This window comes from Carettochelys insculpta, chromosome 34 (assembly GCF_033958435.1).
Source record: "Carettochelys insculpta isolate YL-2023 chromosome 34, ASM3395843v1, whole genome shotgun sequence".
Classification (NCBI taxonomy): Eukaryota; Metazoa; Chordata; order Testudines; family Carettochelyidae; genus Carettochelys; species Carettochelys insculpta.
In genome coordinates this window covers 666,570-691,311 of record NC_134170.1, presented here as the reverse complement: position 1 = coordinate 691,311, position 24,742 = coordinate 666,570, and the positions used below count along the sequence as shown (strand labels likewise).

The following is a 24,742-nucleotide window of genomic DNA, read 5'->3' as shown; positions in this document are numbered from 1 at the left end:
GATTGTGGGATACGGGGGGGGAGAGGGTGGGCTGAAAAGGATTGTGGGATCATGGCCCAAGGGATTGTGGGGTACAGGGAGAGCTCAGGGCCAAGAGCATTGTGGGATATGGGGGGGGTGGATGCCTGGGGGATTATGGGATACTGGGGGTTACTCAGGCCCAGGGGATTGTGGGACACTGGGGGGGGGGGCTGGAGGCCAGGGGGATTGTGCGATGCTGGGGGGGGCTGTAATCCTGGAGGATTGTGGGATATGGAAGGTGGGGGCTGGAGGCCCGGGGGATTGTGGGATACTGGAGGCGGGGGGCGGGGCTGGAGGCCCGGGGGATTGTGGGATACTGGGGGGGGGGGGCTGGAGGCCCGGGGGATTGTGGGATACTTGGGGGTGGGGCTGGAGGCCCGGGGGATTGTGGGATACTGGGAGGGGGGGGGGGGCTGGAGGCCCGGGGGATTGTGGGATACTTGGGGGTGGGGCTGGAGGCCCGGGGGATTGTGGGATACTGGGGGCGGAGGGGGGGCTGGAGACCCGGGGGATTGTGGGATACTTTGGGGGGGGGGTGGGGCTGGAGGCCCGGGGGATTGTGGGATACTTTGGGGGGGGGTGGGGCTGGAGGCCCGGGGGATTGTGGGATACTGGGGGCGGAGGGGGGGGGGGGCTGGAGACCCGGGGGATTGTGGGATACTGGGGGCGGAGGGGGGGGGGGGCTGGAGACCCGGGGGATTGTGGGATACTTTGGGGGGGGGGGGGGGCTGGAGGCCCGGGGGATTGTGGGATACTGGGGGCGGGGAGGGCGGGGGCTGGAGGCCCGGGGGATTGTGGGATACTGGGGGCGGGGAGGGGGGGGGGCTGGAGACCCGGGGGATTGTGGGATACTTTGGGGGGGGGGGGGCTGGAGGCCCGGGGGATTGTGGGATACTGGGGGCCCCCCCTGCCGCAGTGCCCGGGGTGGGCGGACTCGAACCCGCGGACTCGGAGGGGCCGGGGGCAGAGGGCGGGGCCGGGGGGCCGTGCTGGCCTTTGGCGCGCCGCCAATCGGGCGCGCGGAGGGCGGAGCGAGCCGGGGGGGGCGGGGCGGGGGGGGTCGGTCCCGGCCTGCGATTGGCCGCCGCGCTCGGCCCGGGCGCTCCCCGCCCGAGGAGCCACGCCCCGATTGGCTGACCCCGCCCGGGCGGGCGGTCGGGAGAGCGGCGGCCTCCCATTGGCCGCCGCCGGCCCCGCCCTCCCGCGCCTGCGCGGCCACACCCCCCCGCCGGCGAGCGCGCGCGCCCCGCTGGCTGACGCACGCATGCGCGCGGCGGCGGCGTGAGGCGGCGTGAGGCGGCGGCGGCGGCGGCGGCGCCCGCGTCCCTCCGTCCCGGGCCCCCCCCCCCCACCCTCGCGGTGGCGGCGCCGGAGCCTCCTCCCCTCCCCCCCGCTCCCCTCCCCCCCCCGGCCGCGTGCGGCGCCGGGCCCCTCCCCCCCCCCGCTCCCGCTCCCCCTCCCGCGGGCCGCGGCCGGGCCCATGGAGGGGCTGCGCGTGGAGGTGCGCGGCTCCAACGGCGCCTTCTACAAGGTGAGGGAGGGGCGCGGGCGCGCGCGCGGGCGGGGCGGTCACGTGGGTGCGTGGGTGGGGGAGGGGCTGCGGGCGGGGGTGAATAGGGGAGGCTGTGGGGGGAGGGGCGGTCACCCGCGGGGGTGGGGGGCTGCGGGCGAGGGGGTGGGGGCCTGGGTATGGGGGGGGTGGGGTGAATATGGGAGGCTGTGGGGGGAGGGGCGGTCACCCGCGGGGGTGGGAGCCTGGATATGGGGGGGGGTCCTGGTTTGGGTGTGGGGAGGGGCAGGGGGCAGTATGGGAGGCTGTGGGGGCCTGGGTATGGGGGGGGCTGGTTTGGGTTGGGGGAGCAGAATGGGAGACTGCGGGGGGAGGGGACATTGGGGTGGGGGAAGGGGCGGTCACCCAAGGGGGTGGGGGCAGGGGTCTGGGTGGGGGCAGTGGAGGCCTGAAAATTGGGGGGCGGGGAGCTGGCTTGGGTTGGGGGAGGGGCGGGGAGCTGGGAAGTGGGGAGGCCGTGGGGGGAGGGGTGGGGGGAAGTGTGGGAGGCTGTGGATGTGCGTGGGGGGGGCAAGGGGTCTGTGTAGCTGGCAGTAGGGGAGGTCCGGGGGGGTGGTCCCAAAAGGGTGGGGGGTATCTGTTGGGGGAGGGGCAGTCACAGAAGGGCACGGGGGGCAGCAATGTGTAGGGGGGCAGGGGGGAGGAGCTGGGAGGTGAGGGCATGGGGTGGGGGCAGGCGGAGGCTGGACATGGGGGGCTGGTGGGAGTGAGGTGCGTTGGGGGGGGCAGGGCTGTCTGGAGAAGCTGGTTGTGGGGGAGGTGTGGGGTGTGGAGGTAGGATGTAGGGAGCTGGCAGTAATGGGGCTGGGAAGAGAGAGGGGTAGGATGTGGGGGGTTGTGAGGGTTGGTGGTAGTGAGTTGCGTTGAGGGATAGACAGGAGATATGGGGGGCTGTGGGGGGTGGTCACACACAGGTAGGGGGGTTGTGTGGGATGTGAGGTGCAGTGGAGGGAGGGGTTGGGAGGAAAGGGGATTGGGAAGGGGCAGTGGGGGAGGCTGGATATGGAGGGCTGGCGGTGCTTTGGGGCAGGGCAGGGCAGGGTGGGGTTTGGGACAGTCGTGGGCAGAGGAGGATGAGGAAGGCTGGGGGGGAGTCGCTGGTGGAGCGGTGGGGTGTGAGGCTGTGGGGGGGCAGAGGTTTGGGCTTAGCTCCATGGAGGGGGCGCCTGGGAAGGTTTTGATGGGGGGGGGGGGGGCGTGGACGGCAGGGCTCCGTGGGGCTGGGGCCTCACAGGAGGGCAGCTCTGGGGGACAGCCCAGAACGTTTGGCAAGTGGTGGGGCAGGCGAGGGGGGACCCATGCGAGCAGCGTGGCCGATGGTGAGTGGCCTGGGAGCACGCGGAAAGCGGGGTGGTAGCGTCAGTACGATCCCCCTCTCCAGAAGGGGGTCGTCCCCGCCTCCGAGTGCCTTGAAACCAGTGGACGGCTCCGCACGCTCATTTCTGCTAGCGGGGGCCCTGTTCTCCAGCCGGGCGCCAACGTTCCTGCCCAATCAGACCCAGGAGGCGGGGGCGGCAACCTCAGGGACGTGAAGGGACTGGCCCGAGCCGGGCAGCGGGCCCGGGGTCTGAGCGGCAGGTTGGGGGGCTGAGAAGGAGACTGGAGTGAAGGCGGGAGTTGGGACCAGTGCACCTCTAATTTCTTCCACCCCCGGGGCGGAATAAATTTTATTTGGCGCACCAGCGCATGCGTGGAAGCGCACCGCCAGGCGGCTGGCCGTGGCCGGCACTTGACTCTCGCCGGCTGGGCCGCCCGAGTGCCGAGCTCACCGGGAACGTCGCTTGTGGCCTGGGCCAGGGTCCGAGAGGGCACGTGGGAGCAGAAGATGGTTCTGGCCTGCCGGGGACCGCTTACCTAAGCAGCTCCTGCCTCCCCACGCCCTGCCAAAGCTCTCGCCTCCTCTTGGGCGGTCTCAGGCCGAAAGGAGCCGAGAGATTTTGCTGGGGGCACCCTTCTGTGGCTGTTGTATCTTGCCCACCCCTGAACGGTCCCCGACTCCTCTCGTTTATTCCTCTCGAGTGTGAGTCTTTAGACGGGGACGCGGGCCGAGCAGTCCGAATCGCCGAACTCCGGAGCCTGGGAGTCATGGGTGATGTCCTGGGAGGACCGCCACGGTTCGTCCCTGGTGGCTGAAACGTACCTGGGAGGGTGTTGCCTCGAGGAGCGGCCAGAGCAAGGGGGAATGAGAATTTGGCCAGCCGTGTTGTTTCTAATCTTGGGAGGCTGAGAATATCAAAGCCGGGCGAGCTTGGCTGATCTCCAAAACTGTCCCTCTCGGCCCGTGAGCACGCTGTCTCGGTGCTGTCTCATCTTGCAGCATGTGGCGCTGGTTTATGGCCAGGCGTGGAGAATAGAAATCCCCTGCAGCTGGCACCTAGTTCAGCGGTCACCTCTCGGCCTTAGACGCTGGTGCCTGACGGGTGGATGGCACGAGAAGCTTACGGGGGTCTCTGAAAGCTGGCAGGAGCTCGGCCTTGTTTCTCAGAGGCAGAACCCAGGGAGGCGTGGGGTAAAAAGTTACCTGTCGGGTTTGAGGCCTCAGTGGTTAGGGTTGTATTGAAGTCAGCCGGTCCCGTAAAGGGCCTCGATCTCAGCTCTGGGGCCGACCGCAGGAGAGTCATGACTGAATCCGAGAGGCGAGGAAACGATTGAGAGTTACAAACCTTTCCTCCCGGCTTCCTTGCAGACGTGTTGGTTGCAGGCAAAGGATGCAGACGGGTGACTCGGTACTATTGTATTTATGACTCACTTCCACTGCTTCCCGGTTCGTTTTGCCTCCTAACCAGCTTAGGAGCCGGTGGCGGGGCTTTAAAGATGCCCGTGTTACGAGCTGGTTAGGGTTGGTAAGTCAGATTGCTGCGTTTCCCAGCCTGGCTTAACCCCACGGTTTTGAACCTCCCTGGCAGAGCAGCTCTGAACGGGTAAATCCCAGGTCACACGGAAAGTCTGGGGCACAGGCCGGCATTGGCACGCGGTTGCTCTGCCGGGGAGTCTTTCGTGCCTTCCAAAAATCTGCTCTCCTTGTTGCCGTGCGTTTTAACGGAGCTGGTGAAGCGGGTCTGGCGGTGAACGCTCAGCTCGGGTCTTAACGTCGGTGGAAGACACGCCAGTGCGGCTACAGCAGTCGAGTTGCTGGAGTTGGCTTCTCTGCAGGGAGTCGCCCAGCCCTCCTCGCAGAGGGACTCTCCCGTCGACCTCGAGATTGAGGGGGATGGGGTCAGCGGCACGTCCCTGCTCGGCATGGAAAATCTGGCAAACCACGCCGAGCTTGGGACTCCCTTACGCTAGGCGCTGTACGCGGAGCTGCTGGTCTCGCGAGGCAGAATGTGCTAAGCTAAGCGAAGGTTTCCTGGGTGGGAGTGCTTCGCAGAGGAGTTGCCTGTATCCTCGCCCCTATTTTAAAGAGGAGGAACCTCAGGCCCAGATAGGGGCCGTGACTTCCCCAAACTCACCCGGCAGGTCAGCCACGGGTCCGGGTTTCCAGCCTCTGAACCCAGTGCAGCGTTTTAACAAGTCCAGCCTCGCTTAGCAGCTCCAAATCGCTTGGCTTGGACTCGGCGTGAGCGCCGATTCTCTTCTACATGACCTATCTGGCGGGTAAATTTGCCAGAAGCAGCTAGCAGGGAACTCAGCGGTGACCAGACCCCCGCAGTCTTTCCGGCGCGACTCTTTTTCTGCTGCCTTTTACGCACCGACGGACCTAGGGCGTGCAGAGAGCTGTACCACCGGCACAGCGATCTCCAGTCTGTCTTGGGCTTTTAACATTTGTCCTCACGGCGTGGGTCGGAACAGAACCGCCTGAGTCCGCCAGAGTGCCCCGTGTTTTCTCTCTTTGAACTTACGAAGAGCCCCGCTGCATCAGACAAGAGGCCCACAGCCTGACTCTGCACTGGGTAGGCCTCGGTTGCAGTTTTGTGGCCCGTTCCGGGCGCCGCCGTTCGAGGAAGAGGTGGAGGAATCAGAGAGGGTCCAGAAAAGAGTGACAAGAACGATCAAAGGGCTGGAGAACGTGAGCTCTGGAGAAAGGCTGGAAGAATTGGGCTTGTTCAGTTTGGAAAAGAGAAGACTGAGGGGGGACGTGAGAGCGGTTTTCAGGGATCTAAACGAGCGTCATAAGGAGGGAGGAAACTTGTTCTCCTGGGCCTCTGAGGACAGGACAAGAGGCAACGGGCTTAAACCGCAGCAAGGGAGGTTTAGGTTGGACTTTAGGAGAAGTTCCTACCTGTCGGGGTGGCCAAACAGCGGAGTAAATCGCCTGGGGAGGTCGTGGGATCTCCATCGCTGGAGATATTTAAGAACAGGTTAGACAGACGTCTGTCAGGGAGGGTCGAGGCAGACCTCGGTCCTGCCATGGGGGCAGGGGGCTGGACTCGATGGCCTCTCGAGGTCCCTTCCAGTCCTAATATTCCGTGATTCTGTCCCGTTAACTGCGTGCGATGACCCCTAGTTCTGCTGTTACGGGAACGAGTCAGTAACGCTTTCTCCACACCCGTCGCGGTGTCATAGCCCTCGGCCCTGTCCCCTTCTTAGTTGCTTTCCTAAGCTGAAAAGCCCCGGTCTTTTTAACCTCTCTTCGTAGGGCAGCTGTTCCCAGCCTCTGCGGTACTCGTATGCTGGGGGCAGATCATCGCTTGCTCTTCTAGATAAGTTACGTAGACTGGGGTCTCGAAATTTCTCCTTTAAGGCGTGCGCGCGTCTTGGCCAGCGGCTTGGCTTTCAATCGGGGCGGCAAAGCCAGCTCGGTCCGTTCCCCGCTTGACCGGATCGGTTTCGTTCAGGGGTTAGCAGTTCACTGCAGCGGCCGAGCTCCGACCAGAGCCAGAGCCGAAGCTGGCTTGAGTTCGATCGAAGGTTCCTCGTTCCAGGGCCGGCCGCTCGGAGCGAAGCTTCGCGTTAAATGAGAACAAGGCGCCAGTAATTGTGGGTCGCAGTCCCCTGTTGGGCGAATCCCTGCCTTCGCTCGCGTCCCGCGCTGTGAGCCGGTCGCTCCGTCCCCCTGCCGCGGTTCTCCCCCTTTTCTGGGTGGGGGAAATGAGCGCGGCCGTCCTGACGGTGAGCCAGCGGTGTCAGCCTGCGGTCGGAGTTCCCTGTAAAGGGTGCGGCTGGGCGGGAGAAATTCAGACCCTGCCCAGCGGCTTAGCAGAGTTTTCGCACCTCGGGTTAGTGTTGCTATTGGTGTGGTACTTCGTAGGTACGCTTGTGGGATCCGAGGGCTGGAAGGGACCTCAGGAGGCCAGCGAGTGCAGCCCCCTGCCCGAATCGGGGCCAGCCCCAACTCACTCAGCCAAACCAGGACTTGGTGGTCAGGAGCCAGGACTTAAACACCTCTCGGGCTGGAGATCCCACCACTGCTCTGGGGAGCCCGTCCCAGTGCCTCACCGCCCTGCTGGGGAAAGAGATTTTCACATCTCCACCCTCCACCTCCCCCACTGCGATGTGAGCCCGTCGCTCCTCGTCCTGCCGCCTGGCACCCCCGAGAACAGCCTCTCCCCGGCCTCGTCCGAGCCCCTCCAGGGGGTGGAGGCTGCCGGCAAATCCCCCCTGGCTCTGCTCCTCTGCCGACTCACCACGCCCCAGTCCCTCGGCCACGTGCTCCGGCCCCCGACGCCTTTCCGTGGCCTCCGCCGGCCCCTCTCCAGCGCACCCCTGTCCTTTCTGCACGGGGGGCCGGAACCGGACGCGACCCTCCGGCTGCGGCCTCCCCGGTGCCGAGGGGAGGGGAACAACCACTTCCCTAGCGCCGCTGGAAATGCTCCTCCGGAGGCAGCCCCATGCGCCCTTGGCCGTCTCGGCTGCAAGGCCCCACTGGCGGCTCCCCTCCGGCCCCTCGCCCACCGCGCCCCCCAGGGCCTTGTCTGCTGCCCGGCTCCTTAGCCGGTCGGGCCCGGCCTTTTCAGTCGTGCGTCTCCCCCGCCATCGCACCTCCAGAACTGTTTGCCGATCCCCATGGAAGCCAAGTCTAGCTGCTACGCACACTTCATTAAACGGCAAAGGAAGCCACAGGCTAGGTTTTCGGCCAGCCGTTGTTAACACCGCTAGAGGATAATTTTCAAAGCCTTGTTTGTAACGTGGTGGTTTATCATGACCGAGAGACAGCCGTGTGAGCCTGTGCTCTGTCAAACTGAAAAAGCTGTCACGTCGCGCTTTAAAAAAGGAACAAAACAATTGATTAGGGGAGCAGCTTTCGCGGGACAGACCCGCGTCTCCAGACCAGAGCTGTACCAGGACGGACTCAATGCATAAAGCACAGAGGGCCAGAAATTGTTAGCGAGGTTGGCAGATCAGAAGAGCAGGGGTACGGCGGGGGCTGCGTGCGTGTGTGTGTGGGGTGGGGAAATTAAGAGTTAGACCAAAGAAAGTGCGTAAGAGAGTCCTTATAACGGGCCAGGTCACTGCTGTCCTGGTTCAAACCACGTGTTGTGTGTCGAATTTGAATACAAATTACAGTTCTGAGGTGCTCCCTCTGCAAAGGATTGTTCCTCTTCAGTAAAACGCAGCCTTTCCGGTCGCTCCCGGCCCAGCCCGCTCCATTAAAGCACCGGCTTTCGGACGTCTGTTTTGCATCCCTTTCTTCTCGGTCAAGGAGTGTCTGCGGCGGGTCCCCTGTACGCGGCGTGCGGGCAGCGTTGGCACAGGATGGCATGTTTGGCGTTAGGTGAGGAACAGGAGAACGTGCCCAGGATTGTGTGATTAACCTGGATGGGGTGTCCAGAAGAGCGAGGTGGACAGAGCTGGCGACGGGGTTTGGTGCAAGGAAAAGTTCCAGGGGTAGCATTAGCGGGGTTTTGCCTGTGGCTTATTTCTGACTTGTTTCCTGCGGTCACTTTTATTTCTCTCTCACCTTTCTTCGGCAACACCCTCACGAGCCCCAGGCTGGGACCCCCTATTCTACTTCTCCCTCGTCGTCAAGGAGTTGCGACGCGAATGCACCCCCCACCCGCCCGTCCCAACCCCGCTCTTCGTTTTCATGAGCCAAAGGGCTTCGTGTGGCCAAATTCAGCTCCCGGAAACGCAGATTACGTTAGGCACCGTCCTACGCTCTCCGGGAGCTGGGTCAAGAAGCCAGCGGGAGCGGTAGAGACAGGACCGAGAGTGACCTGGGGGGCGCGGTGGGTGAGGGGCCGGAGGGGAGCCGCCAGTGGGGCCTTGCAGCCGAGACGGCCAAGGGCGCATGGAGCTGCCTCCGGAGGAGCATTTCCAGCGGCGCTAGGGAAGTGGCTGTTCCCCTCCCCTCGGCACCGGGGAGGCCGCAGCCGGAGGGTCGCGTCCGGTTCCGGCCCCGGGTGCAGGAAGGACGGGGGTAATGAAAATGCTTCGGGGGCTGGAGCATATGACCGGTGAGGAGAGGCGGAGGGATTTGGGCTTGTTTAGTTTACAGAAGAGAAGACTGAGGGGCGATTTAATAGCAGCCTTCAACTCCCTGAAGGGGAGCTGGAGAGAGGCTGTTGGTGCTGACCGGCGGCAGAACAAGGAGTGATGGGCTGAGGTTGCAGAGGGAGGTGCAGGTTGGATATTAGGAGAATCTATCTCATCAGGCGGGAGGTGAAGCCCTGGAAGGCGTTGCCTGGAGAGGTGGTGGGACCTCCATCCCTGGAGGCTCTCAAGTCCCAGCTGGGATGATTTAGTTGGGGTCGGCCCTGCTGTGGGCAGGGGGCTGGAGTAGGTGATCCCCGGAGCTCCCGTCCCGCCCTGGCGTCCTGTGAAGAAGTCACTTTCTCTTAGTGACGTCTGGCAGCCCTTCGAGCGGGTCCCCGGCTGTAGGAATTCGGGGCTGGGCGCCATCCTTGTAAATAGCCCCGCGAGGGCGGTGGCTTTCGCAGGCCTGCAGCAACCTGATCTGGGCCAGAGCGGGCGTGGCGTGGCGTGGTCTCGGAGAGCCAGCCCCACGCAGCCCCTTGCCTGCTTCCCAACCTTGCCCCCTCCAGAGGAGCTGACCGGCCTCCCCTGCCACGCGTTTACCCTTCCCAGGGCAGAGCCAGCGATGAAACCCCTTCAAATCCGGTCGCGCCAGAGGCTATATCTGGAGTCGGGCTCGTCCGCCAGCTTGCCAACTGCCGGGAAAACGCCGTCTCATTTATCATTCACCCAGATCGGCCGCCCCCTTCATACCACAGTGGCACCCGGCAGCTTTTGTCTGGACTCGCAGCGCGTGGGCTGGGTTTAAAATAAACCCGGTGTCTCGGCCTTTTCCGCCCGGCCGCCCTGTGCCGTGGCGAAAGAGCCCCTAAAGTCTGGGGACGGTCCCCGGGACGCCGGCACCTCCCTTTTGAGAGCCTTTGAAATGCAGGGAGCTCCGTCGTATCCGGCAGCCCCCGGTTGCCGGACACCCAGCTATTCTGGCCGATAGACAGGGGCACCCAGCGGTCCGTAGACGGCTTCGTGACTTACCCGCCGAGGCAGCCCTAGAGCGGGGGAGCAGCCGCGTCATTTCGGGCCGCGCTCGGGGGGTGACGAGGCAGCGTGGCGGGTGCGGGGGGCTTTGGGTTGTGCAGCTCGGCTCCTCAGACGCCAGCGGGGTGAAGGGTCTTAAAATCGCCCGGCTGCTCAGGCTGCGGTGTCCGGCACTCACCCGGTTGAGTGCGGCTTGACCAGGGAATACGTTTTCAGGGTAACGCCACTAGTTCACTCGTACCAAACGGAGCTAGAACGGTATCGGAGGCCCACGGAGCCTGGTGCTTTTCAGCTTATTTGTCCCGGGTTAAATCCGTTCTGACCCTGTGTGATGGGGTTCAGGGGTCCCCAAGCGCTGCCCCCCGGCCGCAGGCAGGAGGGACTCTCACCCAGCAGGTAGAACGGGAGGTTTATGAGGCGCCAGAGCCCAGCTCAGCACAGAGGGGTCAGTACAGCCGGCAGAGACAGTCATTCCAATGTGTCCTGGGGAGAGGAGCCTGAGGGGTGCCCCTCTGGGGTGCAGCTTCCCCCCGCGCCAGGCTGGCTGCCCTCCAGCTCCCTCTCCCCCCAGCTTCTCACTGCCGCCCCCATTCAAACCCAGCTCGGCTCCTCCCTGCTCTGTGCTCAGGGCAGAGGTGTTACCTGCCAGCCTAGGGTACAGCCCAGGGGTCATCCTTAGCCGCTGGGAGCTGCTCTGCCCCTCACACACACACACACACGCACGCACACCCCCTTGTCTGGAACCTCTCCGCTCCGGCAACCTCCATGGTCCGGCAGGGTTTTAGCGGCCCAGCCAGCCGCCAGTCGCATCGCAGTCGGCAGGGGACGCGTTAGCCCAGCATCCGTCGTGGGGCTCGGTGCAGGGATCACAGGGTGAACCTCGGCCGTGACAGCCCTGAGCTCGCTGAGTGGACCGGGGGTGGCTGCTTTCTAGCTGCCCCCCGGCCCGTCGCCCGCCTCCTGAGGAGAGCCGGCTTTGTTCCGGGGGAGGGAGGGAAGGTTTAAGGACACGGCTCTTTCATCCAGCAGCCTGGGGCCGGGCTGTGCCCGGCTGTGGGATTTTCTCGGCCACGCGTGTTCTCCAGAAGGAAGGGGGAAGCTGGTGGGGGGGGGTCCCCCAGACCTTCGCCGCGGTGTTCCCCGACTACACAGGTCCCAGGGTGTCTCCATTTTGTGGGTGGGGAAACCGAGGCACAGGGGGCGGGGCCAAGCGGCTGTCTTCCTGTCCAAGCCGGGGCTGGGGGTGCTCGGCTGATAAGAGCCCTGGAAGGGGCCCCCCCACACCCCTTTTCCCCCTGCCCCGAGTCCCTCTGTCTAACCTGGGGGAAGGTTTGCTCCCCATCTCACTGCTTGGGGCTTCCCCTCCGGGACAGATAAACTCCTCTGGGGGCCTGAGGCTAGTAGATTTTATGGGGTCCCCCTCCCAGGCTATGGGCTGGGGCCAAAAACAGGGGGGGGTTCCGGGCTGGGGGAGCCGCTGGGGAGCGGGGGTGCAGGGCCTCGTAGCAGGTGTGGGCTGGGGTCAGGCCCCCGCTTCCTCCGTGGTCCTGGGCATTGCGCCGGCCGGGCTCAGAACATTTTGTTCAGACTCTGCAAACTCCGGGGGTCCTCGCTGTGTGGGTCCCGCGGGGGGCAGGCCACCCCTCTGCCAGCTGCGGTCGCCGCTTCCCCTTCGCTCGCCACCCTGAGCGCCAGAGACCCACTCACGGCGAAAGAAAACCCCCCAGTCCTCTCGGCCGCCCCAACGGCGGGAGCCGGGGCTGCGGCCCGGCGGACCTGTCCGCCCGAGACCCCTTCTTCCGCTGCCCCCGCCCCGCTTTCCCCGGCCGACGCTGTCTCGCTCTTCCCCCCCCGCAGGGTTTTGTGAAGGATGTACACGAAGACGCGGTCACGATAGCCTTCGAGAACAAGTAAGTGTCCGCGGGAGAGCCCTGCCGGGAAGGGAGCGACCCTGGTCCGTTCTTAATTCAACCGCGCCGCCGGCCGAGCTGCTGCGGGGGGGGGACCGATCGGCCCCTCGCCCGGCCCTCCGGCACGCACAACGCAGCCCCATTTCCCGAGGTGGCCGACACGGGGGCCCCGGCGGGCGGCTGCTTCTCCAAATTTAGCCCCTGACCGAGCACCGAAACCGACCCAGGAATGCTGCTCGCTCGGCAGCTGTCAGCACCCCCCCACACACCCCGCTTCTAATTAAACAAAGGACCCTCCGGCAGCAGCTGGGGCTGGTTGGGACTCCAGGACAGGCCGCTGTTCGGTGAAACGAACCGGCCGGGTTCCCGCAGTGAGGTTAGCTCAGTGCCCCTCTTCCCCCTCGGGTTTCCCACCCCGGGTGGAATAAATTTTGTGCACCAAGGGGTGCGTGGCCGCGCGCCACCCGCTAGAAGCAGGCTGCCGCCTGGGGGTGCTCTGCTAAGTCTCAAAACCCTGCCCTCTTAGCCCAGGAATATCAGCGCCCTGAAACGCAGCGGGGCGGGAGTCCCTCGCTCGGGCACAGAGGTGCAGCCACCTCTGGGCCACGCCATCTAATTATGCAGGGAATCCCTCGCTCAGGCCCGGAAATGCGGCCACCTCTGGGGCGGTAGGGAACACCTAACAGCAACAAGTCGGGCAGGAAGCCGAGGCGCTGTCCGCCGCGCAGCTTCGGGGTGGAGGGGATTTTCTTCCCTCATCCGATCGCAACCCAGCTCCAGGGTCTCCTGCCGATTCTGTGCTGGTAGGGCCGTCCCGTTCGCCTCTCTGAGCCAGCAGGGCCGAGTCGTGCTTGGCGGGTGGCTCAGAAACACCAGTTGTTCCCCGAACGGTTCGCGTCACCCCCTGCGGTGGAATTGACCGGCTCGGATCCCGGCCGTCCCCGGCCTGGCGCGCTGGGAGCGTGCCGGCTTTCTGCGCCTTCGGGTCCCGGGCCGGCGTTCCGGTGCGCAACCCGTCTGCCCCCTTTCCGGTGGCCGGACGACCCGGCCAAAATCGCTGGTCCTAGGCAGGGGAGAGAGAAAAACTGTCCCTTGCCGGGTGCGCTCCTGGGAGTCGGCTCCCTTTCCCTGGCCGGCAGCGCCCCCTACCGGCGGCGACTTCGGCCAACGATCCCCTCCTCCTCTCCCCGCACAGCTGGCAGCCGGAGCGCCAGATCCCCTTCAGCGATGTCCGACTGCCCCCGCCCGCCGACTACAGCAAAGAGATCACGGAAGGGGATGAAGTGGAGGTAAAGCCGGGGGCTGCCTGGCCGGGCGGGGGGGACGGTGGGACTCGCCGGCACCTGAGCTGACCACGTTCCCGCCTCCCTAGGTCTATTCCCAAGCCAACGAGCGCGAGCCCTGCGGGTGGTGGCTGGCCCGGGTCCGGATGATGAAGGGAGACGTAAGTTCCCAAGGCTTTTTCTTCCAACCGCCTGCCCCCAAAGCCCAGGGGCTGGCTGCCGGCGGGGCCTAGGGACGGGCCCCCCCAGATGCCAGCAGGGGGAGCGGGCGGGTAACGAAGTCTATTGAGTTGGGCCTCTCGGAGAGCCGTGGCACATCGTACGTAACCTGCTCTGATGCCCGAGGTGGAGTGAGACGCCGGGCGGCGGCCAGAGGGGGAACCTCGTGCTTCGGGGCTGCGGCCCTTGGAGATCTGGGGGCTCCCCGCCGAGCCGGGGTTTGGGTCCCCGGCTCCGGAGCCGCGGCTGCTCTCCCCTGGCCGCGTGCCTGGCTCTCACCCGCCCACCCGCCCGCAGTTCTACGTCATCGAATACGCCGCCTGCGACGCCACCTACAACGAGATCGTCACGCTGGAGCGCCTCCGGCCCGTCAACCCCAACGAGGTGGCCACCAAGGCCAGCTTCTTCAAACACACCATCGCCGTGCCCGAGGACCTCAGGGAGGCGTGAGTGAGGGTCCCTGGCTCCCCAGCCTGCGCTAGAGCAGCCCGGGGGCTGCTCCGACTTGCCTGCCCCCAACCGGCGCAAGCTCGCAGCTCCCATTGGCCGGTTTCCCAGGTCACAGCCCCCTCCTGGACCTGGCCCCCAACGCCCGCCCCACAGCCCAGCCCAGCCCCCTGCCACAGGCTCCCTTCTTCTGTTCACCCCCGGGCAGAGCGCGGCCCTTGGTTCTGGGGGGACTGCCCGCTCGGGGGCTGGCGCGTGCGTCCGTAGCTCCCGCTTCCCCTGCCTGTCCGTGGAGCCGGGGGATGGCCCGGGCAGGGGCGACTGGGGACGCCCCAGGGCCCCGCTCAGCCCCCCCGGTCCCCTCTCCGCAGCTGCTCCAACGAGAACGTGCACAAGGAGTTCAAGAAGGCGGTGGGGGCCAACTGCATCTTCTTGAGCCCCGCCACCAGCGAGCTCTTCATCCTGGTAAGCCGGGCGCGGCGGCGGGGGGGGCGGGGGCGCCCCAGCTCCCGGCCTGGCCCCTGACGCCCCTGTCCCCCCACCCCCGCCCCAGTCGACGAACGAGTCCACGGTGAAGCGGGCCTCGCTGCTGGGGGACATGCACTTCCGCAGCATCCGCACCAAGCTGCTGCTCATCTCCCGCAACGAGGAGGCCAACAAGCACCTGGAGGTGAGGGGCGGGGGGCGGGGCGGGGGGGGGGAGCAGGCGGCTCAGCCCCCGCTCTCCCCCCCCCACCCCAACGCTCCTTGGCGCCTCTCGTCCCCCCGCAGACGAGCAAGCAGCTGGCCTCGGCCTTCCAGGATGAGTTCACCGTGCGGCACGACCTGATGGGGCTGGCCATCGGCACCCACGGCACCAACATCCAGCAAGCCCGCAAGGTGCCCGGCGTCACCGCCATCGAGCTGGACGAGCAGAGCTGCACCTTCCGCATCTACGGCGAGGTGGGGGCTGCTGGTTAGAGCGGGGGCGGGAGCCAGGACTCCTGGGTTCTCTCCCCGGCGCTGGGAGGGCAGTGGGGGCTGCTGGTTAGAGCGGGGGCGGGAGCCAGGACTCCTGGGTTCTCTCCCCGGCGCTGGGAGGGCAGTGGGGGCTGGTGGGTAGAGCAGGGGGTGGGAGCCAGGACTCCTGGGTTCTCTCCCCGGCGCTGGGAGGGGAGTGGGGGCTGCTGGTCAGAGCGGGGGCGGGAGCTAGGACTCCTGGGTTCTCTCCCCGGCGCTGGGAGGGCAGTGGGGGCTGCTGGTCAGAGCGGGGCCGGGAGCCAGGACTCCTGGGTTCTCTCCCCGGCGCTGGGGGGCAGTGGGGGCTGGTGGGTAGAGCAGGGGGCGGGAGCCAGGACTCCTGGGTTCTCTCCCCGGCGCTGGGAGGGCAGTGGGGGCTGGTGGGTAGAGCAGGGGGCGGGAGCCAGGACTCCTGGGTTCTCTCCCCGGCGCTGGGAGGGCAGTGGGGGCTGGTGGTTAGAGCAGGGGGCGGGAGCCAGGACTCCTGGGTTCTCTCCCTGGCGCTGGGAGGGCAGTGGGGGCTGGTGGGTAGAGCAGGGGGTGGGAGCCAGGACTCCTGGGTTCTCTCCCGGCGCTGGGAGGGCAGTGGGGGCTGGTGGGTAGAGCAGGGGGTGGGAGCCAGGACTCCTGGGTTCTCTCCCGGCGCTGGGAGGGCAGTGGGGGCTGGTGGTTAGAGCAGGGGGCCGGGAGCCAGGACTCCTGGGTTCTCTCCCAGCACTGGGAGGGCAGCGGGGGCTGGTGGGTAGAGCAGGGGGTGGGAGCCAGGACTCCTGGGTTCTCTCCCCGGCGCTGGGAGGGCAGTGGGGGCTGGTGGTTAGAGCAGGGGGCCGGGAGCCAGGACTCCTGGGTTCTCTCCCCAGCGCTGGGAGGGCAGCGGGGGCTGGTGGGTAGAGCAGGGGGTGGGAGCCAGGACTCCTGGGTTCTCTCCCCAGCTGTGGGGGGTGTCAGGGCACTGACTGGACCCCATAACCGTGCCCTCCGTCTGCCCCCGTAGACCCCTGAGGCCTGCAAACAAGCCCGCTGCTACCTGGAGTTCTCCGAAGACTCGGTTCAGGTCCCGAGAAACCTGGTCGGTAGGTGTCAGGCCGTAACCGCGCCCTGTGGCGACCCGCGAGCCCGGGGGAGCCCCTCTGGCTCCTCGCGAGGGCAGCGGGGCCGGGCTCTCGGCGGGGGGGTGACCTCTCCGCTCCCGCCCCCGGCCAGGCAAGGTGATCGGGAAGAACGGGAAGGTGATCCAGGAGATCGTGGACAAGTCGGGCGTGGTGCGGGTGCGGGTGGAAGGGGACAACGACAAGAAGAACGCCCGCGAGGAGGTAGGTGGGGGGCCGGGGCCGGGGGGGGGCCGGGCGGGGGGGCGGCCTGGCCTTGACCGGGGTGTCTCTCCCGCCCCCCCCCAGGGAATGGTACCCTTCATCTTCGTGGGCACCCGCGAGAACATCAGCAACGCGCAGGCCCTGCTGGAGTATCACCTCTCATACCTGCAGGTAACGCCCCGGGGGGAACGCGTTGCCGGCGGGGGCCATGGGGGTGTTGCGCCCCCCTCCCCCACTTCCTGTGGTGGCCCTGGGGGTGGCCTTGTGTTCCCACCCCCCCCCCCCCAGGCAGGTGGCGCAGCCACTAATGGCGTCCCTCCGGCCCCCGTGCCCCGGCTGATTGGTTCCCCCCCGCAGGAGGTGGAGCAGCTGCGCCAGGAGCGGCTGCAGATCGACGAGCAGCTGCGGCAGATCGGCCTGGGCTTCCGGCCCCTCTCCGGCCGGGCGGACAAGGAGCGCGGTGCTGGTGCAGGTGCTGGTGCCGGCGGCTACGCCCCGGACGACGGCGCTGCCTCCTCCTTGCACGGCCCGCGGACCTACGGCGGGCGAGGCCGGGGGCGCCGGGGCCCCAGCGCGGGCTATGGTAAGGTGGGGGGGGCGGGTGCGTTGGTTACCCCGCCGGGCATGACCCGCTGCTCAGCTGGCCCTGCCCTGCCTCGCCCCCCAGGTACCGGCTCGGACGTGTCCAACGCCTCGGAGACGGAGTCGGAGAGGAGAGAGGAGAGCGAGCGAGCCCCACACCCCGAGGACGGCCGGCGGCGCCCCGGCGTGGGGCGAGGGAGGGGGCCCGGCCCGGCCCCCCGAGGGGGAGGGGGCAGCAAGTACGGCAGCTCCTCCATCAGCTCAGGTGAGGAGAGCCCCGGCGCTGGGAGGGCAGTGGGGGCCGGTGGTTAGAGCAGGGGTGGGAGCCAGGACTCCTGGGTTCTCTCCCTGGTGCTGGGAGGGCAGTGGGGGCTGGTGGTTAGAGCAGGGGGCCAGGAGCCAGGACTCCTGGGTTCTCTCCCCAGCGCTGGGAGGGCAGTGGGGGCTGGTGGTTAGAGCAGGGGGCGGGAGCCAGGACTCCTGGGTTCTCTCCCCAGCGCTGGGAGGGCAGTGGGGGCTGGTGGTTAGAGCAGGGGGCGGGAGCCAGGACTCCTGGGTTCTCTCCCTGGCGCTGGGAGGGCAGTGGGGGCTGGTGGTTAGAGCAGGGGGCGGGAGCCAGGACTCCTGGGTTCTCTCCCTGGTGCTGGGAGGGCAGTGGGGGCGGTGGTTAGAGCAGGGGCCGGGAGCCAGGACTCCTGGGTTCTGCAGTTGATCACCCACTGAAAGGCGCCCCACCCCGTTCCCCCTCCCCAGTGCTCAAGGACCCGGACAGTAACCCCTACAGCCTGCTGGACAACACGGAGACGGACCAGACGGCCGACACCGATGCCAGCGAGTCGCAGCCTGTTCACAACCGCCGCCGGCGTTCCCGCCGTCGCCGCACCGACGAGGATGCCACCATGATGGATGGGGCCGCCGAGTCCGACACCACCTCTGTCAACGAGAATGGTGTCGGTGAGCAGGGGCTGGACGCTTGGGTTCTCTCCCCGGCACTGGGAGGGCAGTGGGGGCTGGTGGGTAGAGCAGGGGTGGGAGCCAGGACTCCTGGGTTCTCTCCCCAGCGCTGGGAGGGCAGTGGGGGCTGGTAGGTAGAGCAGGGGGTGGGAGCCAGGACTCCTGGGTTCTCTCCCCAGGGCAGTGGTGGCTGGTGGTTAGAGCAGGGGTGGGAGCCAGGACTCCTGGGTTCTCTCCCCGGCGCTGGGAGGCAGTGGGGGCTGGTAGGTAGAGCAGGGGGTGGGAGCCAGGACTCCTGGGTTCTCTCCCCAGGGCAGTGGTGGCTGGTGGTTAGAGCAGGGGTGGGAGCCAGGACTCCTGGGTTCTCTCCCCAGGGCAGTGGTGGCTGGTGGTTAGAGCAGGGGTGGGAGCCAGGACTCCTGGGTTCTCTCCCTGGTGCTGGGAGGGCAGTGGTGGCTGGTGGTTAGAGCAGGGGTGGGAGCCAGGACTCCTGGGTTCTCTCCCCGGCGCTGGGAGGGCAGTGGGGGTTGGTGGTTAGAGCAGGGGGTGGGAGCCAGGACTCCTGGGTTCTCTCCCCGGCGCTGGGAGGGCAGTGGGGACTGGTGGTCAGAGCAGGGGGTGGGAGCCGGACTCCTGGGTTCTCTCCCCGGCGCTGGGAGGGCAGTGGGGACTGGTGGTCAGAGCAGGGGGTGGGAGCCGGACTCCTGGGTTCTCTCCCCGGCGCTGGGAGGGCAGTGGGGGCTGGTGGTTAGAGCAGGGGTGGGAGCCAGGACTCCTGGGTTCTCTCCCCGGTGCCCGCAGGGGGATGGGTGCAGGGGAGGCTCATTGCCTCGGTTCACCCCTCGCTGCTTTCCCAGAGGACGAGTCAAAGCCTCAGCGCCGCAACCGGAGCCGTCGGCGGCGTAACCGTGGGAACCGCCTGGAGGGCTCCATCAGCCAGGACCGGCAGCAAGGTGAGGAGTGAAGCTTCCCTGGGTGGGGGGGGTCCCCGATGCTGCCCCGGGCCCCCCCTCTCGTGGCTGGGGGAGTGTGGGGTGGTGGGGGGGCCCATTTGTGGGACGTACGGGGGGCATCCGGCTGTGCAGTAGAGCAGCCCCGAGGCTGCTCCGGTTCCCCGAAATCCTGGGAGGTGGTGTGAGCACCCTGGACTCCTGGGTCCTCCCCGGTAACCTGGCGCCCACCCCCTCTTCCCCAGTGACCGTGGCCGACTACATTTCCCGGGCAGAGTCCCAGAGCCGGCAGCGGCCCCCGCAGAAGGAGCCCCACGACAAATCCACCGAAGACGACACCCCCCCACAAAAGGTAGGGGGCGGGGCCTGCGGGGCTGGGGGCGGGGCCAGCGGGGCTGGGGGTGGGGCCTACCATTGACCTCCCCTTCTCCCTGCCCCCGCAGGCGGAGCCGGCCAGCAAGGTGGCCAACGGCCCCTCGGAGAAGGGGGACGAACCAGCCGCCATGGTGAACGGGCTGGCGTAAGGCCCCGGCCTCGTTAACGCCGTGCCCACCGGTCTCTCCCTAACGAGCCGCCCGCCCGAGACAGGGACCGTCGCCGAGGGGACCAGAGCGGGGATCCTCTGTGCCTTCCGATACCACGGCGCCACGGCGCCGCCCCCCACTTGGGTGGCCCCCGGCACGGTGGGCGGGCGGGAGCCGCCGAAGGGGCCGGTGCGCGGGGCGGGCGGTGGAGACGTTATTTATTTTTCACTGTACAGTGCCGAACTGGTCAGCAGACGCCCGCCTCCGCCCCTGCCCGGCCCCACGGCGCCGCCCCGCCCCACGGCCCCCCCACAGCCGGACGGGACAACAGCCACAGGAATGCCTCAGCAGAGCGGGCGGGGCCGGGAGCCAGGACTCCTGGGTTCTCTCCCAGGCGCTGGGAGGGCAGTGGGGGCTGGTGGTTAGAGCAGGGGGTGGGAGCCAGGACTCCTGGGTTCTCTCCCTGGCGCTGGGAGGGCAGTGGGGGCTGGTGGTTAGAGCAGGGACTGGGAGCCAGGACTCCTGGGTTCTCTCCCGGGCGCTGGGAGGGCAGTGGGGGCTGGTGGTTAGAGCAGGGGGCGGGAGCCAGGACTCCTGGGTTCTCTCCCTGGCACTGGGAGGGTAGTGGGGGCTGGTGGTTAGAGCAGGGGGCGGGAGCCAGGACTCCTGGGTTCTCTCCCCGGTGCTGGGAGGGCAGTGGGGGCTGGTAGCTAGCGCAGGGGCCGGGAGCCAGGACTCCTGGGTTCTCTCCCCGGCGCTGGGAGGGCAGTGGGGGCTGGTGGTTAGAGCAGGGGGTGGGAGCCAGGACTCCTGGGTTCTCTCTGGCGCTGGGAGGGCAGTGGGGGCTGGTGGTCAGAGCAGGGCAGGTGGGAGCCAGGACTCCTGGGTTCTCTGCATGGTGGGTGTGGGGCTGGGCAGAGCTAGAAGCAGCTGTTGGTTGGCTGGCAGTGAGGGGGGTCCCGCCCCAGGGGCGGGGCCCAGTGTCTCTACCCCCGCTGCCCAGGTGGGGCGGGCTCAGAGGCGGCAGGCGGGTGCCGGGATGGTGGGGGAGCCCCCAGACAAGGTGAAGCGGCCCATGAACGCCTTCATGGTGTGGTCCAGCGGGCAGCGGCGGCGGCTGGCGCAGGAGCACCCCAAGATGCACAACTCGGAGATCTCCAAGCGCCTGGGGGCGGCCTGGCGCCGGCTGGGGGAGGCCGAGAAGCGCCCCTACATCGAGGAGGCCAAACGCCTGCGCGCCCACCACATGCGGGAGCACCCCGACTACAAGTACCGGCCCCGGCGCAAGGGCGCCCGCCCGCCAGCCCCCCGGCCCTGCGGCTACGGCCAGCCCCTGGGCAGCCCGCCTGGCCCGGCCTGCGGGAGCGCCACCGCCGCAGCCTACAGGTGGGTGCAGCTCGGCGCTGGGCGAGGGTCCCCTTGTCACTGGCCATCCCGCCCCACAGGTGGGCGCATCTCAGTGCCGGGCAAAGGGTCCCCGTGTCACCGGCCGCCCTGCCCCAGTGGTGGGCGCATCTCAGTGCCGGGTGAGGGGTCCCCGTGTCACTGGCCGCCCTGCCCCAGCGGTGGGCGCATCTCGGCACTGGGCGAGGGGTCCCCGTGTCACTGGCCGCCCCGCCCCAGCGGTGGGCGCATCTCGGCACCGGGCGAGGGGTCCCCGTGTCACTGGCCGCCCTGCCCCAGCGGTGGGCGCATCTCGGCACCGGGCGAGGGGTCCCCGTGTCACTGGCCGCCCTGCCCCAGAGTTGGGCGCATCTCACCGCCGGGTGAGGGGTCCCCGTGTCACTGGCCGCCCCGCCCCAGAGGTGGGCGCATCTCGGCGAGGGGTCCCCGTGTCACTGGCCGCCCCGCCCCAGAGCTGGGCGCATCTCGGCGCCGGGCGAGGGGTCCCCGTGTCATCGGCCGCCCCGCCCCAGAGGTGGGCGCTGCTCGTGTCTGGGCCCAGGCTGTGGGGCTGAGGAAAACACCCTCTGCAGTGGGGTGCCTGTTGGTCGTCCAGGTGTGTTCCCTCGACCTGTTGTGGGGCAGCCGCTGGCCTCTCAAGTGACAGGTCCCCGGGTGGTGAACCCAGGTGTCCGGGCTCCCCCCACTGCTGACCTCCCTGTCCCGGGGCTGCGGGTGGGGCGGGCTGGGATTGGCTGTGCCCTTGGCTACGGGTCATGCCCCGGCCACCTCGGCTGCTTCGCTGGCGGGCGCGTGGGTGCAAGGGAGAGTCCTGGCTCCCAGCATCCCCTGCTCCCCCACAGGGCTGGGCACAGGACCCCTGGGCGCCCCCCCTGCCCAGTGACGGGGGGAGGAGGGCGCGGGTGCCAGGACGCCTGGGTTCCGGCGAGGGGAAGGGGGGGCAGGCAGATGCAGGCAGCCTGGAGCCGCTCCCACACCCAGAACCGGCGGAACAGGTCGCCTGAGGAATGCGGCGGCTCACCCAGCCCTGGGGGGCAGACTTCCTGCAGCTGGGGGGCAGGGAACCCAGGCGTCCTGGCGCCCAGCCCCGGCTCAAACCACCCACAGCTACGACGCCTGGGTTCTCCCTGGCGCTGGGAGGGCAGTGGGGGCTGGTGGTTAGAGCAGGGGGCGGGAGCCAGGACTCCTGGGTTCTCTCCCCGGCGCTGGGAGGGCAGTGGGGGCTGGTGGTTAGAGCAGGGGGTGGGAGCCAGGACTCCTGGGTTCTCTCCCCGGTGCTGGGAGGGCAGTGGGGGCTGGTGGTTAGAGCAGGGGCGGGAGCCAGGACTCCTGGGTTCTCTCCCCGGCGCTGGGGGGCAGTGGGGGCTGGTGGTTAGAGCAGGGGTGGGAGCCAGGACTCCTGGGTTCTCTCCCTGGCGCTGGGAGGGCAGTGGGGGCTGGTGGTTAGAGCAGGGGCGGGAGCCAGGACTCCTGGGTTCTCTCCCCGGTGCTGGGAGGGCAGTGGGGGCTGGTGGTTAGAGCAGGGGTGGGAGCCAGGACTCCTGGGTTCTCTCCCCGGCGCTGGGAGGGCAGTGGGGGCTGGTGGGTAGAGCAGGGGCTGGGAGCCAGGACTCCTGGGTTCTCTCCCCGGTGCTGGGAGGGCAGTGGGGGCTGGTGGTTAGAGCAGGGGCGGGAGCCAGGACTCCTGGGTTCTCTCCCCAGCGCTGGGGGGCAGTGGGGGCTGGTGGTTAGAGCAGGGGTGGGAGCCAGGACTCCTGGGTTCTCTCCCTGGCGCTGGGAGGGCAGTGGGGGCTGGTGGTTAGAGCAGGGGTGGGAGCCAGGACTCCTGGGTTCTCTCCCGGGCGCTGGGAGGGCAGTGGGGGCTGGTGGTTAGAGCAGGGGGCGGGAGCCAGGACTCCTGGGTTCTCTCCCTGGTGCTGGGAGGGCAGTGGGGGCTGGTGGTTAGAGCAGGGGGCTGGGAGCCAGGACTCCTGGGTTCTCCTCCTCTCTCTAGAGGGGGGTCCCCTGAACCCCTGTCTCAGGGGAGGGGCCCAGCTCTGCCCGGCTGACCCCCCATCTCTGCTCTCCTTCCCCCACAGCAGCCTCTCGTACAGACCCCCGCTGCCTGAGAAGGAAGACACGGCCGTGCCCCCCGCACCGGGCGTGCTGCCCCCCGACTTCCGCGACATGATGGCGGCGTACGGGCTGCAGGCCTGCGACGTGGGCGAGGGCTTCCCGCCGGCCCCCTACGCCTCGCCCGGCCCGGCCCCCCTGATGCCCCTCTAGCAGGGGGGGGACTGCTGCCCCCTGGAGTGAGGTGGGGGCTGGGCCAAGTACCCACAATAAAGCAGCTGCTCCCTGCCTGGCCCTGAGCTGTGATGGGCGCTGTGGGGGGGGGAGTTGGGGTGCAGGGGGGAATAGAGCCCTCATTCCCCTGCAGCTCTAACTGCCCTGCCCCCTCCCTCTTCCTCGATACCCCACTGGTGCCCCCTTCTGCACCCCGACCCACTGGGGTGACCTGCACGGGAGCCTGGAGTTCTCGGGGGAGCCAGGGACAGGAACACAGGGGAGTCCCCCGGCCCTGCCGGTCCCCTCACTCCCGCATCCCCCAGCCCCTGCACCCCCCAGCCCTGCCGGTCCCCTCACTCCCGCCCCACAGCCCTGCCCCCCCGCGGTCCCTCTCCCACCCCCCTGCGCCCTCCCCCTGGTCCCCTCAGCCTCCACACCCCCAGCCCTGCCGGTCCTCTACCTCCTGCCCACAGCCCTGCACCCCCCGCCCTGCCGGTCCCTCACTCCTGCCCAACAGCCCTGCGTCTCTCCCTCCTGCCCCACAGCCCCTGCACCCCCCAGCCCTGCCGGTCCCCTCACGCCCGCCCAACAGCCCCTGCATCCCCAGCCCTGCCGGTCCTCTCCCTCCTGCCCCACAGCCCCTGCACCCCCCAGCCCTGCCGGTCCCCTCACTCCCGCCCAACAGCCCCTGCATCCCCCAGCCCTGCCGGTCCCCTCACTCCCACCCCAGCCCTGCCGGTCCTCTCCCTCCTGCCCCACAGCCCCTGCATCCCCCAGCCCTGCCGGTCCCCTCACTCCCGCCCCACAGCCCCTGCACCCCCCAGCCCTGCCGGTCCTCTCCCTCCTGCCCCACAGCCCCTGCACCCCCCGGCCCTGCCTGTCCCCTCACTCCCGCCCCACAGCCCCTGCACCCCCCAGCCCTGCCGGTCCCCTCACTCCCACCCCACAGCCCCTGCATCCCCCGCCCCTGCCGGTCCCCTCACTCCTAACCCCCACAGCCCCTGCACCCCCCAGCCCTGCCGGTCCCCTCACTCCCGCCCCACAGCCCCTGCACCCCCCAGCCCTGCCGGTCCCCTTACTCCCGCCCCACAGCCCCTGCACCCCCCAGCCCTGCCCGTCCCCTCACTCCCACCCCAGCCCTGCCGGTCCTCTCTCTCCTGCCCCACAGCCCCTGCACCCCCCAGCCCTGCCCGTCCCCTCACTCCCACCCCCACAGCCCCTGCACCCCCCAGCCCTGCCCGTCCCCTCACTCCCACCCCAGCCCTGCCGGTCCTCTCCCTCCTGCCCCACAGCCCCTGCACCCCCCAGCCCTGCCCGTCCCCTCACTCCCACCCACACAGCCCCTGTCGGTCCTCTCCCTCCTGCCCTACAGCCCTGCCGGTCCCCCTCATTCCGGTCCCACAGCCCCTGCACCCCCCAGCCCTGCCCGTCCCCTCACTCCCACCCCAGCCCTGCCGGTCCTCTTCCTCCTGCCCCACATCCCCTGCACCCCCCCCGGCCCTGCCCGGCCCCTCACTCCCGCCCCACAGCCCGTTCACCCCCCTGGACCTGCCTGTCCTCTCCCTCCTGCCCCATAGCCCTGCCGGTCCCCCTCACTCCGGTCCCACAGCCCCTGCACCCCCCAGCCCTGCCGGTCCCCTCACTCACGCCCAACAGCCCCTGCCGGTCCTCTTCCTCCTGCCCCACAGCCCTGCCGGTCCCCCTCACTCCGGTCCCACAGCCCCTGCATCCCCCAGCACTACTGGTCTCCTCCCTCCCCCCCCCACAGCTCTGCCCGTCCCCTCGCTCCCACCCCACAGCCCTGCCCATCCCCTCACTCCCGCCCCATGGCCCCTGCATCCCCCTGTCCTCTCACTCCTGCCCCACAGCCCCTGCACTCCCCAGCCCTGCCTGTCCCCTCACTCCCG

At 68.3% G+C, this 24,742-nt stretch overlaps 2 protein-coding genes across 4 annotated transcripts; both read left to right on the top strand.

Moving 5' to 3' along the window:
- Positions 1-1,421: 1,421 nt before the first annotated feature.
- Positions 1,422-19,395, top strand: FXR2 (FMR1 autosomal homolog 2). 2 transcript variants are annotated; one of them, XM_074982945.1, is made up of 17 exons: positions 1,425-1,552; positions 11,840-11,892; positions 13,088-13,181; positions 13,265-13,336; positions 13,692-13,840; positions 14,213-14,306; positions 14,395-14,511; positions 14,613-14,783; positions 15,835-15,913; positions 16,044-16,153; positions 16,238-16,324; positions 16,511-16,736; positions 16,821-17,000; positions 17,489-17,689; positions 18,547-18,642; positions 18,885-18,991; positions 19,083-19,395. In XM_074982945.1, the coding sequence occupies exons 1-17, from the start codon at positions 1,502-1,504 to the stop codon at positions 19,161-19,163; spliced, it is 1,968 nt and encodes a 655-aa protein (XP_074839046.1). In that variant the 5' UTR covers positions 1,425-1,501; the 3' UTR covers positions 19,164-19,395. The 2 variants fall into 2 exon arrangements, with proteins under 2 accessions (XP_074839045.1, XP_074839046.1); XM_074982944.1 differs by having other exon boundaries at positions 1,422-1,552; positions 16,044-16,324.
- A 597-nt stretch (positions 19,396-19,992) lies between these two features.
- Positions 19,993-22,911, top strand: SOX15 (SRY-box transcription factor 15). 2 transcript variants are annotated; one of them, XM_074982947.1, is made up of 2 exons: positions 19,993-20,549; positions 22,649-22,911. In XM_074982947.1, exons 1-2 carry the CDS (start codon positions 20,059-20,061, stop codon positions 22,830-22,832), a joined length of 675 nt encoding a protein of 224 aa, XP_074839048.1. In that variant the 5' UTR covers positions 19,993-20,058; the 3' UTR covers positions 22,833-22,911. The 2 variants fall into 2 exon arrangements, with proteins under 2 accessions (XP_074839048.1, XP_074839047.1); XM_074982946.1 differs by having other exon boundaries at positions 20,013-20,549; positions 22,646-22,911.
- Positions 22,912-24,742: the final 1,831 nt, after the last annotated feature.